This window comes from Typopeltis vanoorti, chromosome 2 (genome assembly GCF_054136105.1).
Source record: "Typopeltis vanoorti isolate ZY-2024b chromosome 2, IOZ_Tvanoo_1.0, whole genome shotgun sequence".
Taxonomy (NCBI): domain Eukaryota; kingdom Metazoa; phylum Arthropoda; class Arachnida; order Uropygi; family Thelyphonidae; genus Typopeltis; species Typopeltis vanoorti.
This window is the reverse complement of record NC_143550.1, coordinates 163698922-163718635: the sequence shown is the minus strand read 5'-3', so window position 1 is coordinate 163718635 and position 19714 is coordinate 163698922. Positions and strand designations below refer to the sequence as shown.

The 19714-nt window shown below is 35.5% G+C and overlaps 1 protein-coding gene and 1 long non-coding RNA gene across 3 annotated transcripts in view; one reads left to right on the top strand and one right to left on the bottom strand.

The window, feature by feature from the left end:
• Window positions 1-19714, bottom strand: part of LOC150109597 (uncharacterized) — a 64199-nt gene that overhangs the window by 25837 nt on the left and 18648 nt on the right. For both annotated transcript variants that reach the window (XM_090413722.1, XM_090413733.1), the window contains exons 3-5: window positions 11779-11980; window positions 7351-7489; window positions 6547-7224 (exon numbers count right to left, since the gene is read on the bottom strand). In XM_090413722.1, the coding sequence (XP_090269848.1) occupies window positions 6547-7224; window positions 7351-7489; window positions 11779-11980 (1019 nt within the window). The remainder of the gene's footprint in view (window positions 1-6546; window positions 7225-7350; window positions 7490-11778; window positions 11981-19714) is intronic.
• LOC150109598 (uncharacterized) overlaps window positions 1-19714 on the top strand; it is a 43276-nt gene that overhangs the window by 15092 nt on the left and 8470 nt on the right. Inside the window, exon 2 of the long non-coding RNA XR_016550433.1 lies at window positions 5806-5918. This is a non-coding gene — a long non-coding RNA (uncharacterized LOC150109598). The remainder of the gene's footprint in view (window positions 1-5805; window positions 5919-19714) is intronic.

Genomic DNA, 19714 nt, shown 5'->3' with positions numbered 1-19714 from the left:
GCGAAGTACTAAATGCAAAAAAAAAAAAAAAAACAGAGCATCACTAGAAAATAAAAATGTAAGTTCATCAGAAATACTTAAAATATCGAGAAACGAAGATCCCCTATGTCCAAACCTAAAGAAGACCCGGAGAAAGTTCGTTGTAGGAGCGATTCTCGCGACAAGAGGAACTTTTTCTAGACTTTTCCTCAGCAATTTCCCTGGTTAATGTATATTTCTCGTGAAGAATTAGCATTTTTTTTTTCTTCAGGTAACGAGGGCCTTTTAACCTCGCGTCTCAAAAACTCGGCCATAGAACTCGCACTATTAATAGACAAGTGACGCCATTTCATTCTCCTAAACCTCGCATTATTGTCTGTAAATAATGTGAGTTTAATTATCGATATCTTTTCCGATAATTATGCTCTCTCTCTCTCTCTCTCTCTCTCTCTCTCTAGCTATATTCATAACGAACAACTGTACAATATTTTATGGCAAACATCTTTGTGTGTATGACAATTTATCTACTTAGAACAATATATTATTAATTTCAATTTATTCATCTCTATGGGAAAAGGCCGCGCGTTTGTTATGAAAGGATTCATTCTCATAAGAGCCTTTTTAACTGCAACAACAACAACAACAACAACAACAATCTCAGTTTTTTGATTTACTAAACAACTTGCCGACGTTTAATTTTCGCTTCTCTTAAATCTTTTCGTATGTAGCTTTGTCACCATGGCATTTGTTGATTGTGCGAATGCAAAACTTTCCATTAATTTTGAGAAATTTTCAACAAAATGCTTTCAAAATAATGAAAAAGGTATATTGGAAAGGCACTCCAACTAACTGAACTAACATAGCAGAAAGGTTTCTGCACGCATCACTTTTCTAGAAAGAGATTATGGATTTAAAAAAAAGTTAAAGAGAAAAGCAGCAATCTGTTGATGTTTTTCTTGAACAGTAGTATGTCTTAATCTTTGAGGAAGACAGCGAGATGGAAGCTATTCGAAAGAACAGTAGTAATTCAGAAGAATGAAAGAGGACGATGGGAAGTCGTTTCAGCTATAATTCCAACCAGTACCAGTCAAATAATTAAGGTGATCCAAAGTGAGTGTGATCATGTTAGAAGTTTTTTTCACTTGGTTATGCTATAAATTAAAGATACCAAGAAGTTATATACTTGGTCTAATCCTTTATCAAAGTGTAAGCAAACAAAGTTTGCGCCTGAAGTATTTTCAGGACTGGGACAACTCGAAACTTCAACCTTAGTATCATCTCTGGATCTGGCTCCCACTGAAGAGACCTCAATAAAGGTCGAAACCGGTCTGGGTAGTAACCCTTCCCATATGTATAGCATTATACATACCTGTAAGGATATGTGCTTTGCATTATGGGATACTAAGGAAAGCGATGTGAAGTCTTAACTTCTTTATACGAGTTGCCCCAGTCTTGAAAATCCTTCAGGCGCAAACTTTGTTTGCTTACACTTGGATAAAGGATTAAACCAAGTATATAATTTCTTGGTATCTTTAATTTATGTGAGTAATCATGTTGAATTTTACGAGCTGTTTGTCACGGTTTTATATGTGTAGGCAAGAGGTTAAGGACAAAGTAGGAATATCATATGAACTTTTTGCAACTGAGAGTTAGTTAGTCGATCTCATACAGAGGTATCGGGGTTTTTTCCCTGCTGGAAACTGGGGCCTTTCATTTTACATACAGACAAATCTGCTAAGAGAACACGCGCAAACAAAAATATTGTATTAGGTGGCAGATGCCGTAGTGTGGTAGAATGCAAATTGTAGTAGTGTCGGGGCGTGTAGATAGAGGATTAAGAAGTGTGGATAGTAGTTAAGTAGAATAGAATGTCCTACTACGATGAGTTCTTGGACTCCTTAAAGGTATAACTTTTTTTTATTGATTGCTAAAATAATTAATAATAATAATAATAATAATAACAACAAAAAAAAAAAAAACAACTAGATGTGTACATCGCTATAACCTAAGCAAGCATCAGCTTCGAAACAAACAGGTGCGTGACTGTCTCATCTACTCATTGGCGCACCCAGAGGGGGGATCAAGGGGCCCTGGTCCCCAAAGAAAAAGGAAAAAAAAACACTAGAAAATTTTCTAAAAATCTTTTCCTAATTAAAATTCATTTTTTAAAATTTATGTTGTGTCATATCTTCTATTTCTGTACTACTTATGATTTAGTGATCATTGCAAGTCATAGGTCGTATGCAATGCGTAGTGTCTATTCTCAAATAATCTACTCAACTCGAGCACCCCCCCCCACCCCAAGATTCAAACCTGAGTGCACTACTGATCTACTCTGTATTCTTTTGCCATCTTCTCATTTATCTGACCACGCCATTTTGGTTTTGTTGGAGAAATAGGTTTACGAAATGTTGAGAATGATCTGTAGCAAAATGATACCCAAGTTATCAGGAAGAACGATTTGCTGATTTAACATCCATTAGGAGGGAAAAGCTTAACAAGCATCGTGTTTTAATAAAAGAAGGAATAATGCATTTAATGGATCAGAATTTAAGCTACACTAAGCTTTAAAAAATAGTGCAGTCAGCTTGTTACAGACGGAAATGGCAGAGTTTTTCTTACACTGAAGGACCAACTGACCCACGAATACAGAACGGAGATTACCTTTGGTTGAATTAATAAAATCTTATTGCCTCGAATCTGTTTTCTTAACCTCTGAAATGGCACTATCGCTGACATTACATGCGATAGACAAGGATCTTATCTACGAATGTGTTTGAAACCATTGTGAGTCATTAGCATAAACTGTCTGTCTAACAAATCCTTCTGATATTCTGAAGCTGCAAAAGTTCCTTCGACAAAGCAGCTGTGAGGGAAAGGAAAGAGAGAAGGAGAATATTACATGTATATTTTTCATTCTCTCCAAATTGGAAAAGGTGTGAAATCATATTGAAGGCTAAAACTAGACTCGTCTTTGATGGGAGTTGGAAATTCTAATGTTTGAATTATCAGCAATTCCCCCCGCACATGTTAACAGGGCATTGTCTGACTGAAATGCAAACAGACAAACTTTGCACTTTCCGAGTTAGCATTTCTGGCCTCAAAGTGCTAGAGAGCTTCTTGATACTTATTATTCAAGAGACTGCATCAGACTTTCTAGCATTCGAAACAAACAAAATGATAATAATAATTCGGTCCTTTTTAATTTTAATTCTAACGGTATTGCATTGAGAATATCAGTCCTTCGCAACATTTTTTTTTTCAAACTCTTCTTCCGTTGAAAAATGGAATGAAACTGCTTAGTGGATTACGTACTCGCTTTCCCACCAAGTGTAGTCGATGACGTCTTTTACTTGAAAAGACCTGGGCTCGACTTCCCCTGGAAGACGCGAGAAAATCACTATAACGTTTTTTTTTTTTTTTTTTTTTTTTTTTTTAATGAAAGTGAGTTACGCTGGTCTCATACTGAGTTAAAAGAATTTTCCTCCTGGAAACTAGGTTTTTTTTTTTTTTTTCATCCTGCAAAATAAGCAAACCAGCAAGAAGAACAGCAACTAACAGACAGAATACACTAGCCTTATACCATTAGCCGTAATTCCAAAACAGCAACGTGAATACCTTTATCAAATATCTAATACAAATAAAAATAACAGACATATATCAAATATCTTTGATAATGCGCGGCTTGGAATCAAAGCCAGATCTTACTTCTCTGATTGACATTTACTTCTAGCCTTTCCTGTCATAGTTATATCACTCCTGTAGCATCCACGACTTCAAAAAAATTTTGGTATCGTTTTGATCAAAGACGTTCAGCTACAAACTGGACACAAATCGGTCCAGCTTTGAAATGCTGCTCTCATATTTTTGATGATGCAACTAAGATACCCCTCCAGAAATTCTTGATGCTGTCCAGAAGGTGGTTAAGATGGGGTTCAGGTTCAATGGGGATGAGAGGAACAGTGATGTCCATAAGTACACCCCCACCCTTACCAGGATACAGCCGCCACTGGTTTGTGTCCGTGCTGCAGTCTGGTTGGTCGGAAACAGGTTAGATTATCATAATGTTTTGGCTCGTGTGTGTGTGTGTGTGTGTGTGTGTGTGTGTGTGTGTGTGTGTGTGTGTGTGTGTGTGTGTGTGTGTGTGTGTGTGTGTGTGTGTGTGTGTGTGTGTAAGAATCGCTCAGTATGAAACCAAAATGATGCGAAAAGTTCCTTGTTGGAGTCCTGAAGTGGCTTAGAAGAGTAGCTAATCCTTATTAGCTGCTCTCGGTGGCTAAAGCCCTTTGTGGATGAGATTCAAAATCTATGGTGGAAAAATATAGCAGAATATGAAGTTCAAAAGAAAAGCTATATGAACCTCTTAAAACTTAATTCATAATTTATTCTCTCTTATAAGAATGCGTTCTCAGAATGTCCTCTGTTACTCAGATTTAATTTTTTTTCCCCTTAAAAAATGAAATAAGAGTGCAATGAATGTCACTTTGCGCCACTGAAAGCAGCTGCGCATATTCTGAAATGGCAACTGTTTGTGATGCGTGCTATTGTCCTTCCATACTTACTCTCATCTTTAAAGGCAGTATCTTGCGCAGTCCATTAAAACAAAAATATTCTCCTCTATATTTCCTTCCACATACACAGACACACTCGCGTCTACTTCCTTCCGTCGTTTAGAGGTGCGTTTCGAAATGCTTGAACCAAATTTCCCGTTATATTTGTTATTTCCCGTCCGTAAGAATGATAAATAATTTCTTTAGGCGTTTCAATTTTCATTTCAATCATTACATTTGAAAAGACCGAAATTTGGAAAACATTATCGAAATAAATAAAGTTATAACTTTTGCTCTGGTTTGATTTTATGCAATTTGATGTTTTGGAATCTCTACTAAAAATTGTCGAATCATTTGAATTTTGATTTCACTCCGATAATTTTTTAGGATTTTAGACAATTATTTATAGTCGACTTTGAATAATGTCACTTGGAGAGTAAATAAATATATATATATATATATATATATATATTAAATGAAATAAAATATTTATTTTAAGTAATTTATTTATTTATTGTGGACAGCAGTATTAATTAGTGGAACATACAAGCAAAATCAAGAAACGAGATGAACCATATTCACAATTCAGTTTCACAAAATTAATAACTGATGATGTGGAATTATTTCTCTTGTGCAATAATAGCATTTAATATAATAGTACTTAATGTTGTGGGACCCAAGAAACTATAAAGCGTCACCTATCCTTTTTGCTAATCCATGTCTATCAAAAGCGCTTTTAAGCACCGTATAAAATTTTAAAAAAGTAATTACTAATTATAACACATACATTTGTAATTAACACTTTTCTAAAATTATTCTAGAAAACAATTCTAAAAATAATTTTTTGGAATTTATTTTATATTCGCTAAATTTACTTATATTTATTAAAAAATAAAATATTATTATAAATATAATTATGATGATTTCATTTTTATTAAATAAAACAGCAGCATTTAATTATAAATAATATTTATAATTATTAAATTAGAGTGGTAATCAATACATCTTTTGCACGAGGGGACGCTACTTGAAAAAAATATGGAAACCCTATCCAAGAGACAACAAGCAAGAAATGTTTTCATATAATGAACGTTATTATCTGTATACTACTTCAAATTATGAAAGGCGCTAAATGTCTTTTTTTTTAAAAAAATGGTATACATGTACACATTTTTCATGCCCTTCCTTTATTTTATATTATAGTTTTATTTTCTTGATTTTTTTTAAAATTCCTTGTTATGTAAGTAACAAATTTCCTTCTTGTATAAAAAATCAGCAAGACTGCCAAACGACGAGTGTGGTAATTTCCAGGCTGGTCTACGCATAACGTCATAGAGAAAGTCAAAAGGTATTGCAAAACGGAAAAGGGAGTTATATAACTTTGACAAGGTAGGTACAAAACTTTATTCTAGTGCTATTGTTAATACGTAATTTTTTTTAACGTTTCGTAAAACTGTATCTTTTACCAATTTAAAAGTTCAAATGTCTATCACCAGAATACATTATTTTACAACATAATTTTTTACTGAATAACTGAAATATATTACATTGTCAAGGAAACATTTTATTTAATACATAAAATTCTTGTTTCTTTTATAATATTAGAAAGCGACTGTCGTCTGTCATTTTATTTATATAAAATGACAGACGATCTAGAAAGCAAGGTTATAAACACATAATAAATGGAATATTGTGGAATATAATTAACGGCATAAACATAATAATAGGAATATGCTTTAATTATATTCCACAATATTCCGTTTATTATGTGTTTATAACCTTGCTTTCTCGATGGAAGGGAGAAAATAAAAAAAATAGACATTGAAATTAGTAAGTGTTGATGCCAAAAGTTTAAATCCGGGTCTGGTATGTTCCAATTTACGCGCAGGCTTTTTGCTTTTGGGAAATCCGCTACTGATATTATTATTATTATTATTATTATTATTATTATTATTATTATTATTATACCACAGTACTTTCCTAGGCGGTCATACTATACGTTCTTTTATGTACTTACCTCCATTTAGCTTTCGTTTCAGGTGCGCACTTTCAGATCCACAGTAATTAACGTGCGTGACCTCCCCTGAATTCTCCGGCGCATCTCGAATCCCACTATTCGGTGAGGAAGTCATCCCGGACTTCTGTTCCGAGAACAAATTTCTTTTCTCATCTGCAACGGTACGCATCACATGCTTGTAGGCATCGTTCAGATATCTTTGCAACATGGTCGTCTTGTATTTGGCAGGACCCACAGTTCCGCCACTAGCCGATTCGTCACTATCAGTGCTTAGCGGAGCTGCACTTTTGCCGGGTTCGTACCAGTTGATGCTAACAGGATACGCCTCAAGAGGGCGTGGCAGTAAAAGTGGTGCTTCCCTAGTTTCCGTTGTGGTAGGCGAACATTGATTGTCTCTGACGTCCTGCAAAGAGGGGGGTGTTGCAGAGTTGCTAGAGGAGGTTAATTCCCACTCATCCTCAAACTTTGGCCTTTTTTGAAGAACCTCGTTGTTGTTGCTGCTGTCGGAAGTTAATCTTCTTTTAACAGTTTGTTTTTTTGGCATCTGTGTAGGGCCGTGACGTATTTGCGAGGAGGACACAGTCGAAGGGTTGGTTGGAGGAGCGCTTGCGAAATAACTATGTTCTTCTAGTTCACAGTGAACCCGTACACTGTCATTTTTGGTCGTGGTCTTCTGCCCTGTAAAATGCAGATAATTTATTATGAGATTTACATGATTAAATGTAAGAACAGAGAGAGAGAGAGACTCGGGACTAAGATTACTACATCCGATGCGAACAGAAATAGAAAAGAACCAGTTCTTACCTGTTTCTTGTTTATGATCATCTGCGTCACTGTCCCAGATGCTATCATCTGAACTTATACTCAAGGGTTCTGCATTTCCCGAAACATAACAATTATACAACCTGATTCTGCGACCCCACGACAACCCAGACTCCCTTACCTAGATAAGGAAACGAATAAACTCCATAAGTAGAAGGGCTGATACTTAATTAATGTAAATGTATATAAAGCCGGTTTTTGTATCTAAATGATTTTGTTGCAACGCCTAACGTAGTAATTCGAAGCTCATTTGTTAACTTCTGTACCTGTGGATTCTCTGGAGCCATAATACTTTCTTGACAGTGGTTTTTTTTTCCTTCTAACTAGAATAACATCACAGTTTAGGACTCAAAACTATTCAGCTACTTGGAGAATGGTAAACCATTCCCGGTACTTGAGCATTAAGCATAAAATGATCGGTATTAATCGTGCGGAGTTCCCATTGCATTATGGGAGTTGTGTTCAGGAGCTCTGTGTGCAAGAAACATTTGTATTTAATGTTTCTACTGGGAGTTAATAATTTCTAGATGTTAACGATCTTTCCGTTAATTTTTATTTGACGATAACTGGCCATGAGAACCTTTAGGGCGAGCACCACTTGCTTTCTTTGCGGTTTTATATGAAGGAAACGAGTTAACTCGTTGTGATTCTGATCTCTTGTGCATATTTTGTGGCCTTTTATTAATGATTTCTAAATAACTGAAAATAAATTTAAAGTGTAATTTAAATAGTGATACATTTATTAATAATATTAGTTATTAATAAATTTATCGCTGTTTCAGATTTGAAACAGGTTTTGCAGTTCAAACAAATGTTCGACAGTGTTTCAGACCACAATGATCCGGATTCTCTCTTATTGATATCGCGGTTTAAGAAATAAAGCGCGATATCACCGAAACCAACAACTGTTTTAGTTGTTGCTACTTGAGAAAATAGTCGGCTATCTTTTTAAAACATGTCGATTATGTTTTTCTATTTTTTTTAAAGTTCTATTTTGTGCAATGCGGATCATGTATTATCACTTTCTGATAACCGTAGATATGTATACGCGTTAGAAAGAAAGTGTTAACAACACTATCCGGGGAATTAGAATGCTTCTAGCATTCGCCTAAGCGCATGGTGCTGATAACTGTACCTGTGGGAAAACACTAAACAAACGAGTGGTGTACGCGTTTCTATGGAGAAGAAGAGAGGGGGGGGGGACGTCGAACTTTTCACTGTAGTTATGTTTACGAAAGAGAACAAACGCTGATGGATGAAAACACAAGTTGCGAGAGACCTGAATGCCTGAGAAAGCAAATGCTTGGTAAGATATTGGGGATGCATCCTGCAGCAGTCGTGCTCACTTTAAAGATGTTGCGCATCGTGCGCAACACCAATCGCTGCAGCCAAGTTCCTATGTTCTTCCTGCTCATACGAAGTAGTTTTATGGTATAACAAAATAAGAGCTATTTCCCTTGCTTGCTAATGCTTGTCAAATCCATCCTTCATCGCGTGTGTGTGCATGGACGTCACCACGAACACTACAAGAAATGAGATAGAAGGGTTTTTCTCCCGGAAGCTATCGTACCTTTTTATTTTTTTATTTTTTTTTTACCACTGTGTAATATTCATCTTGAAATTAGGACGCGTACACACAACATCGTATGATGATATATGCAGTGGTCATTATTAAACCAATTAGAAAAAATTCAGATTAAGAGATTATTCGATACCAATTTTGAATTTATTCAAAATTTAAAACATCGAATCTATAAATCATTTGTAATGCCTCCGTAACTCAGTTGATTCGACGAAAGACCCTTTGGTTGAAAGACCCTGGGTTCGAATCCCATCTATGACGCGAAGAACCTTCATCAGTGCTCTTTCAATCAAAGGTGAGTTAACCGGTCTCATACAGCGGTGGAGGGTTTTTCGTCAATCGAAAGAGTTCAAGCGGCCCCTTTTATCTACATATCAAAATATACTTATATGGGCAAGGAAGGCGACGGGAAACCACCTTGTTCGATTATTGTCCTCTAGCCGAGTAGAATTGCTACACCACCAACCATTACGTTGAAGGAGACGCGCAGCAACCGATGTGGTAAGCCATACATACATAAATGTATTCGTACCTAAATCCACTATTCTACCCAAAAGCATGGGACATGTGCAGCTATAATTCACTTTATTGTCAAAAATTAATAAAGTGCGTCATTTGTCGTTATAACTTCAGTGCATCGTGTAAGACTTTCCAGATACTGTGCTTCACTCCTCCTTTCAAACGTGAATAAGTTCCATGATTGAGAGGAAAGTACGGTAATTCTAAACTTCAGTTCCATGATTAGCATTATAATCATTATTTTGTGGCATGGGTCATTCTTGTGCTGAAAATTTCCGGGACTAGTGGTAAGTAGCCATACATACATACATAAATGTATTCGTAATTCATAAATGTTACAAGTGGACCTACTCACTACCAGTGGTAAGTGAGTAGGTCCACACACACACACACACACACACACACACTGCATTTTCTAAACTTCATCACTGGGATGACGCTGTAATTGAGAGATTGATTGGCCGAGATGAAAGCATCTTCACTGTGAAAAACCTACAGGTCGTGAGTTCCAATTCACTGCGATATGAATATTTTTCGAGATATTGCTTTAGATGATAGATGATTGTCTGTGCCTAGTGTAAGACCACCGTCCTGCTTACTGGAACCTGAAGTGGCTTGATACTTGGTCTTTAGAGCAGGTTTTTCTCAGCCCATCCACTATACTAAAGTTTGCTATATGATTTTGAATGGAGGTCAAATCTGAAAGCAATTTTAATACGTTATATTTATATACACTAGTTATTGAAATGGGAAATTAGTTTGTCTTGTCTTATCTCATGACACTGCGTACACTTTGCTTTTTTATTTAAATACTTTAGCAGTTAGTGAGTAAATGCGTTAAATAATTATTTAATTAATTACTAATATCCCATAATAGGCTTCTACTCATTCCTCCCCCCCCCCTTAACTGATAGGAAATTATTGATCTCTAAGTAAATTTAGTCTACCTTTCAGGTGGAAACCAACGGTACGAAGTATTTGTTTTTCAAAAATTGCTCTTTATTATTTCCAAAGAAAAGGTGTTAGTGCACTTTGGAAGCATTGCTGTCACTTGCATATTTACATATTAATATTTATTTAAATAAATAAGAACAACATTCATTTGCTAAAAAGGATCACTACTCGGATTTTACGATTATATACAGTTGACCCTTGAAGAACGCGGGTTTGAATTGCGCGGGTCCACTTATACGCTTTTTTTTTTTTTTTTTTTGAATAAATATATTGGAAAAAATTTTGAAGATTTGCGACAATTTAAAAAAATTCGCAAGATGAACCACGTAGCTTAGAAATATAAAAAAATAATAAACAGTTATGTCATGAATGCATGAAATTAGTTTATTTTATCATTTACTACCATAAAATATACTCAAATGTAAGTTAAAATTTATCAAAACACGCACACAAACACTTACAGACCGTACATGACTATTTGCAATCGAGAGAAATGTAAACAAACGTAAAGACGCAGTATTAAATTATAACTGCACAAAATTAATTATTAATTAATTAATTTGCATAAAAATAAACATTTTAAAGCGATTCATTCATTAGTGTATAGGCTAGGCTACCGCAAAGCAATCGTATCGACTGCACTAGGCTGCCATACCTGTAAATAAATATGAATAATTTCTTTTTCACATTAACTTTTCATTTTTGATGTCTAGTATTAGTAATACGTATGACATCTACAGTGTTTTTATCTATTAAGGCAAATTGTAAGTACTGACAGGCAGACGATTCACTTTGTAAACAGACGACGTAAACTTTGTGCAAGTGACGGTATCGATAAATACAGTACAGTAGTGTAAATGTATTTTCACTTCGTTATGATTTTCTTAATAACTGCATTTCTCAAGCTTACTTGATTGTAAGAATATAATATATACAATACATATAGCATACAAAATGTGTGTTAATCGACTGCGTATGTTATTGGAAAGGCTTCCGTTCAACAGTAGGCTATTAGGAGTTAAGTGTTTGGGTGTAATCAAATGTTGTACGCGGATTTTCGAACAACGCGGATCGGCGCCCCTGACCTTCGCGTTGTTCAAGGATCAACTGTAATAACATGAAAAGCATATAGAAATAGGATTTGCATACTGTTTTAATGGATATAATATCAGAGTTGCTGACAATTTAGAAAATATTTTTGGAACATGAAACTGAATTGTACGCTTTCAAATTTCATTAATGTGTGTATTTTCACACTGCATGCGATGAAATACTCTAAGATAGGTCTGATCAACTTCAGCCCTACTATTATGAAGAAATCAAATACATGCCCGTGAATAAAAATACGAACTTACCGTGTTTTTTAGTCGTCTGCGAGCATTAGCAAACCAATTTGATACCTGGATGAGAGTCATTTGAGAACCGAGAGCTAAGGCTACTTTCTCAGCTTTGGAAGGATAGGGATTATCTCTGTGTCGAATTAGCCATTGCTTCAAAGGTCGGGCCATGTCCTGTAGAACTTGTCTCTTTTGCCTTGCCCTTTCGTGCAGGCGGCATCTAAATAATAATCACAACTATCAAAACAATGAACAAACTGAAAATGCAAGTGTCCACTCTAATGTTTCCTTTAAAATATATGCAAAATATTTGAGAAGTGATCAGCATTCAGACCAAGAGTTTGCTTTTCCAGTGAATTGTCTGGATAACTTAAACTGCGCTGTGCATTTTCAGCAGTGGTCTAGCTAGAGCTTTTGTCCCCCGGGGAGGTCCCTGAGTTTTCCGCCCCTCTCAATACACACCAAAAATACTACAAAAAGTCAAAACGATGTATAGGGAAATAAATTAAAACACTATGTTTATTTTTGAAGTAAAAATTTAATTTCAACATTCTAAAATGTTCTTTTTCTTGCTTTTGTGTTAGCAAAATCGTCGATGACATTGGCGAAGTCTATTTCATAGTAATGTGGGTAATTCTTAATCAATTTTATTTAGAAAAACTCCTCTCACAACTAGCAACACTTACAGCAATCGTGAGGAAAATTCGCCGTAGTATTACAATATTTTGAAATGAGTTCTCGAGACTGTATTTTAGAATTAACTGCAAAAGTTCAAAACGGTTCCAAGTGCCTCTCGGGGCGGACCTCCCCCCCCCCCCCCCTAGCTACGCCTCTGATTTTCAGACAGTAAGAAATTCAAGAGTGCCACCCTCTCCTCCCCACACTCTACTCTCCCCGCGCACAGTGTGCGGTTCAGTCACTTATGGTCGATGTATTGGCGCTAGGTATTTGGGAGTTTTTGGTGCACGCACCAAAATTTGTTTCTGGATTCTGTATTTTTGCATTTGTTTTTGTTTCTGGATTCTGTATTTTTGCATTTGTCCTTAGAGCTGGATTCCATTTATGGAATCCAGATAAGGCAAGAATCCAGAAACAAATGCATCTTTGCAGAAGGATATTGCTTTAACTGGGGTTAATCCCCCATTCAGCTAGATACATAATTATCACTGCCTGAGAGAGAGAGAGAGAGAATTACAGGTACAGAGTACAAATGGAGGAAATAGAAACAAAAGATAAGCTCGTGCTATAATTAGGCTTCATACATGATCTGAAATGATGAAAAAGAAGGTTCAGAGGAATGAAGCTTAAGCCTTTCACAGTGGAGGTACTCTAAAATACTGGAGAGTCTTTTTTTTTTTTTTTTTCAAACCAAAATTACGACGATAGAACTTTGTAATAGTGTTTAGTGCAGTGAGTTATCATGCTTTTCGATCATAGTTAGTTAAATAATTTCTTGAAAAAAATTAATGCAAATAACACGAAGACCGCGTTATTTGCATCAGCTGAATAGGGGATTAATCCCAGTTAAAGCAATATCCTTCTGCAAAGATGCATTTGTTTCTGGATTCTTGCCTTAGGCAAGAATAAATGCAAAAATACAGAATCCAGAAACAAAAACAAATGCAAAAATACAGAATCCAGAAACAAAAACAAATGCAAAAATACAGAATCCAGAAACAAATTTTGGTGCGTGCACCAAAAACTCCCCAATACCTAGCGCCAATACATCGACCATAAGTGACTGAACCCCACACTGTGCACAGGGAGAGGAGAGGGTGGCACTCTTGAATTTCTTAATGTCTGAAAATCAGAGCCGTAGCTAGGGGTGGGGGGCAGTCCGCCCCGGGAAACACTTGGAACCTTTTTGAACTTTTGCAGTTAATTCTAAAATACAGTCTCGATAACACGAAGCAGAAGAAAACTGAACTACAAAGGATTTGAAAAAATAAATAAATAAAAAACCTTGTTCAAAAATTGAGTTCTTCCTTTTCAGTGTGTAATGACGTAAACAGTTTCTATGTTACTGCAGCAACGGGATTTTGCTTCCCTTCTGAGACTTCTTTTCGTTATAAAGCATGATGTTGACTGTTTATTCTCACTTCGCAATATAGAAATATCTTCATAAAATTTCAAATAAATTTCACAAACTTCAGTATCGGAAGCGCAAATAGTCCTGAATTTCTTCCAGCCAGTAATGGGGCAATATACGCATTCATATATATATTGCGATTTAGATTTATTTATTTTCATCACGTACGGTTTTTAAGACATCAACTAACTATACCTTCCGCGTTCGAAATTGTCTTCTTCCCATTACTACCTTCAATAGCGAACCAGAGTAACTCATGTGAATCTAACGGCGTGTTTATTTGGAATTACTGACGAATCGAGGCTATGAGGATACTATATGATGTCTACTAATTTCATATATTCTCTGAAAAGTTTGTCTGTTGTGTATTTCACCCCTCCCCCGTGTGTGAGGACAAAATTACCTTCAGATACATTGTAAAGTTGCTTCGCGTCCTGGGCAGATTCGAACTCAGTTCTTTTCAATCGAACGGCAACGTCGACACCTATTATCATATTTGTAAGCTTCGAAAGCTCCGAATCTAATAATAGCATTCTAAGTACGATGGCGTATCATCGATTTATTGTAGAGGATTGAGATATTCATTAATGTTGCCAACTCGGACACCTTTGAGTGGTTTACTAATCCTTTATTTTCACAAAACTCAATATGCTTTGAGCTATTAAATGCATTTCTCCCGATAGACTCTTCAATAAATGGTAACCAACGGACACGGTGTTTTGGCTCAGCTCGATAATCAAAAGACAGTTCATGGAGTGAAGTTGGTCTCGCCTTCAACCAAGAGCAGCTTTAGAGGATTCATATGGGCCCTCTATTCTGGCTAGTCTTACTTTCGCATTCTCCATTTCCTTAGACGAAGATCTCAGATAAATAACGCTGTCAACGGCCATTTCCAAATATGTCATCTGAAAGTGTGATTCTCACTAAATATCATAACATTTTCATGGTCTGCTGTTCATTCAATGGGATGCGGTATTGCCAACTGATTGGTGATTGCTATGGCAACCTATAACAACTCGGACCTTAATTCTAAACAACGCTCTCCATTACTGTAACGAGCTACAAGCATTCGGTATACATCCCTTACTTTTAAACCTTGCTGTGAAGTTTATCACTGGTACTGAAATATCATCTCCATAACAGTCAAAATGGCATGTTCCATTTCTTTTGGAAACCTATTAGGTTCGAATCGTCCAATAGGAGTGCTACCATGTATGGAGAGAATGATTCTGGAATCCAGAAAGATTTTAAATGTGGATAAACCTCACTATCCATTTAGGCTTTAATTTGTCTTATATTTACCAAGAGACGATGGATTAATTACAACAAAAATGTTCAAATAATATTTGCCACACCATTTTTGCCTTAAACGGTAATCTAGATTCTTAATTAACTAATGTGTGTCTAACAAACTATTTCGTATGAAAAAGATTCCTACAGTGGGAATGCGAGTGCGTGTAAAGCTGTGCCACTGCACTGGCGTTACATATTCTCCGATAAATAACTGCTAGAGTAAGACAGACTGCACGAGTTGAAATGTTTGTTAATATTTCTTCTATAAAGTTCAAAATATCTTTCCAGTGACATATAGGACGGTACTGGCCTATTCTCACTATAAATACATCTGAATTCAAAGATTTTCGTTGTAAGCTCAAATTACAATTTAACACACCAAGGGAACTCCATCTTAAACGAACACGTGCATCTTATTAGCGCAATCTTTTGCTGCCATCAGAATAAATACACTGTGGAAATTATTCACTCTATTTTTTTACCACTCTTTACTTTCAAAATAAATATTTAATGTTAATGTTAACTCATCCCGGAATATAATTTATTGCGTTATTAATTTATCACTTATTTAATTTTTATTTGTATTTTAATAACATGCTGTTTATCTCAGAAGTGGGCACTCTAGTCGCTAACTTAATATTACTGGATTATAAAACAGCTGCAAATTTTTTAACATCAAATATACATCGCGGAGGTAGATAAAAAAGCAACAATTGCAACTATTCTCCGATAGCTTCTAAAAACATCAAACTGTTATACATTTATAAGAGAAAAGAAAGATTAAAAGAAGTTAACACAAATTCAGAGACTAGAATAACTTGTATAAGCAGATGATAACGCTGCAGCCATTAAACAATTTTAAAAAAAATCCCTAATGTTTATTTATACGGATTTCAAAATGTAAGAACCATATACGAAATTTACGATGATAGATGGCGCGTTGCTGACAGTTTTCTTTAAAAATTATTGTTGAGATTCTGCCAACGAGAATAAAGGAATGTTTTCGTAAAAACGGAATTTGGAAACGGAGAGGTTTTTTTTTGTTGTTGTTTTGTTAATTTTCTCTTTTCTTACATCATAAAAGCAGCTAGAGGTCATCATGAGTATTTTTATTAGAAGCATATGCAGATTTTAGAAACAGCAAGTGCGTAGTAAGCATCGCTTGTCTCCTTTCTCTTCTAGTGGAAGTCAACAACCGACATAATGGTTCATCCATGCTATTTGTAGAAGGCTAAGGTCAAAAGCTCCACGTGTTAACCAGATCCCAGCCAATTGTTTTTTTGTTTTGTCCTTTTAAATCAAAGTAAATGCTTTCAATTGAAATTTAAAAAAAAAAAAAAAAAAACATGCAGTGCATATATCGCAACACATAATAAAAGTGGTTCAGAAGTTGTAAACTAGGTTATATCAGCTGTACTTAACATGAAAAAGAACAATATACAGTATTATAACATCGTCTAGTCTCTTTATCAGTGGTTTCCAAACTTCTTGTCCAAGATCCAGGATGTAAAATCACATTCCAGTATCTTTATCGATGATTCCAAAATTTTGTCTTACCCCGTAATCCAGAAATGGGTTCATCTTGTCACCCAAATGGTACAGAAATCCACTCATTACTATAGCAAATCACATAGATTTATGAGAGTAATAAAGAAATCGTTTGAAAAAAATATCGGGCTTAGTTTTATAGATTGTAGAAAATATTGTAGAGTGCTCGATTTCTTTCAAGTATATTTTTCTACTCATAAAGTTCTAATTTTTGTTCAAAGAAAGCTGCACGCACTAAAATATTCGAAAGTAAATTAATGACCTTTAAATTTGCGAGAAATCAGACCGTCCTTGCTTCCTGGTTTCAGGAATTTTTCTTTTTTCGTCTTTAGTTGGTGCACCATTAGTTAGATACCACTATGGCTTCTGTAGTCAAGATTCTTTGCTACATCTGTGTATCAAAACCGAAAGCTACTAACGGATTAGATACACAGAGGTAGCAAAGAATCTTGACTATAGAGGTTAATGGTGCACCAACTAAAGACGAAAAAGGTTAAATAAAATCTTGCCGCTCAGTGAGCCATGTTTGGAATCCATGCATAGAAAGGAACAGTAGCGTTTCTCCATTAAGATCCATTCCTGATAAATATCGTACTGTATTTATTTTGATTGTCGCTAGTTGCCGAATTAGTGACCAAACATCTAATGCGATGGAGTGCTGATTTGCTATTTTGAGTAATTGGGTACCTCGGCTCAAAGTTCCTCGCTTTCTCTTTCGGATTCGAATCGGAGTGTCTTTCCAGGTAAATGGCGTACATTCTGGAGATCGCTTCACAAAGTCAACGAACGTTGCTTGTAAGATGTGCCATTATAAAGTGTTCTACTTATTGTGTGATTTTCACATCATGGATACTTACAAATGGTAACTGCTATTCATTAAATTGAAGTTTTTTCTTTTCTTTTTTTTCCGAATGTTTCTTTTTTTAGTAATTTGTTGGCAATGAATAGTTTCCACCAAATCAGAATCCGAAAGACTATACATTTTGTAATGTGGCATTTTAACTCATCTGAAATTAATCTGGTTTGAAAAATGATCCTGGTGATGTTTTTGCATAATAAATTTTTGTATTCACAAATCAAAACTCGTTTGCTTTTTTAGTTTAAAATATCTTCAAACTTTCTTATTAATACAAGAGTACACTATTTCTTTCGTATATCATCGTCCGTCTGTGCATCGACCTTCTCTCATTGACCTCAAATACCATCGTAGTTTGTTGATGGCGATACACGTTCTTCCTTTTCTTTTGACAAATCGTTCAGCACTCAGTGATGATGTGTAATTGATGCTTTAAATTCTAATTCGCATGCTTTTCTTTTAGTTGGAGAAAAAAATGAGTCAATTTCATCGCAACTAAACACACACCTGTCTTGTTTATCGCAAAAAAAAACATCATCAAAAAAAACAAAAAAAACAAGATCATGTCTCAAGATCATTAGAGAAATTATCATTTATCTCTGTCCCTTTCCTGGCATATGCTCATAATTCTATAGCTTTCTCTGTCTATAACCTGCCTTCCAGCCCTTAAGTTATTAAGACCCGAGTTCGACTTTCAACTAGAACAAGAGGAAGTTTATTTTATTTTATTTTTTCATTTTTGAAGGTGAGTTTGCGGTCTCTTTCAGAAATCGTAGAGCTTCCTTTCCACAAAACAAACCAACCCAAGAACACATAAGCACGTGAATAACCGACATAATACATTGGCATCATATCCTTAATTGTCTCCATGGTTATTTCAATAAAACCAAAGCAATCTTCCGAGCCTCTGAATAAATGGCTTATTTTCATACTAGTTTGCCTTACCTCCAGTTTTCCTCAAAGATTACGATCACATTCCTTTAAAAATGTGAGTAATTTCTTTACCTGAGCAACGTCAGCGCAAGTGTTAATGTGCTATAGGTTCTGTAACGTTCGTGCGATGGACTAATAATAATAATAAGAAGAAGAAGAAGAGGAAGTGTTACCCGAAAATTTCTGGACTTGCCACAAGAGAGAGGTGCCGCTAACAGAGGAATTGCCACTACTGGGCATTGGTACTGCTTTGATTATGAGATGACCTGTTAAATGTCTCCATTATAATGTGCAGTGTTTTGGATTTGGTGCTCTTGTTTATTGTTTTCTGCAATTTGTGCAATTGGTAAGGCAAAAGAGTAAAGTCAGAAGAACAAGCATCAAGTGACTCTGAAATCTGTGACTCTGAAAGAAAAATTTATGCATCAAAATGTTGTCCCTGCAGGTCAGACTTTCAGTTAAATGTTCTTTAGGCATCCTTAGATATTTATGGAAGAAGATAGTTTCATGCCGAAAACAATCAGTAAAATAATATAAAACAGAACCGATTGCTTCATCAGGACAAACGTCCGTCACACATTGTCTTATCTTGTATGAATACTAGCATTTGACCATGAATAACATGAGTCCGGAACTCGCCATACTCTTCATATGTAGCTCTCGTTCTTTGTTCTTTCTGTTGCAAATTTCATTTCCCAGATGGCGGCTGAAAGAACGCAGATTTCAGAACACCACATCCATCAGTAATCACAAGAAGTGTGAAAAATTCATAAGCGAACTATTTTAAAGGGAACCAAATGGATTTGTAGCTAAATTAAGCTCGTGCTTTATTTTTCAGCCAGTCTCAGAACTTTTGGCGTAGTATCTGGTATGTAGAAAGATTTGTACTTACTGGAATCTATGATAAAGGCTGAAATTGGTCTGGGTAGTGACCTACCACCATAATGTAATAACAGCATATACATTTCCTAGGAAATGTGTTTTACATTATGGAAAATACCAAGAATAGCGATCAGAACTTTACCACCTTTGCTGCGAGTTTCCCGAGTTTGTACTACGTACTTGGACTACTTGCATTAGCTCACGCTAGTAGTCGCCGATACGTTTATTTATAGTTTATTATACTATATTCGGCATGAAACTGTGATTCCAATCTTTGAGTATCTTATTCGGTTTTAAAACAATGTGGGATTTAATATCCCCTTAATTTAAATAATGTTTATATCGCCGAAATG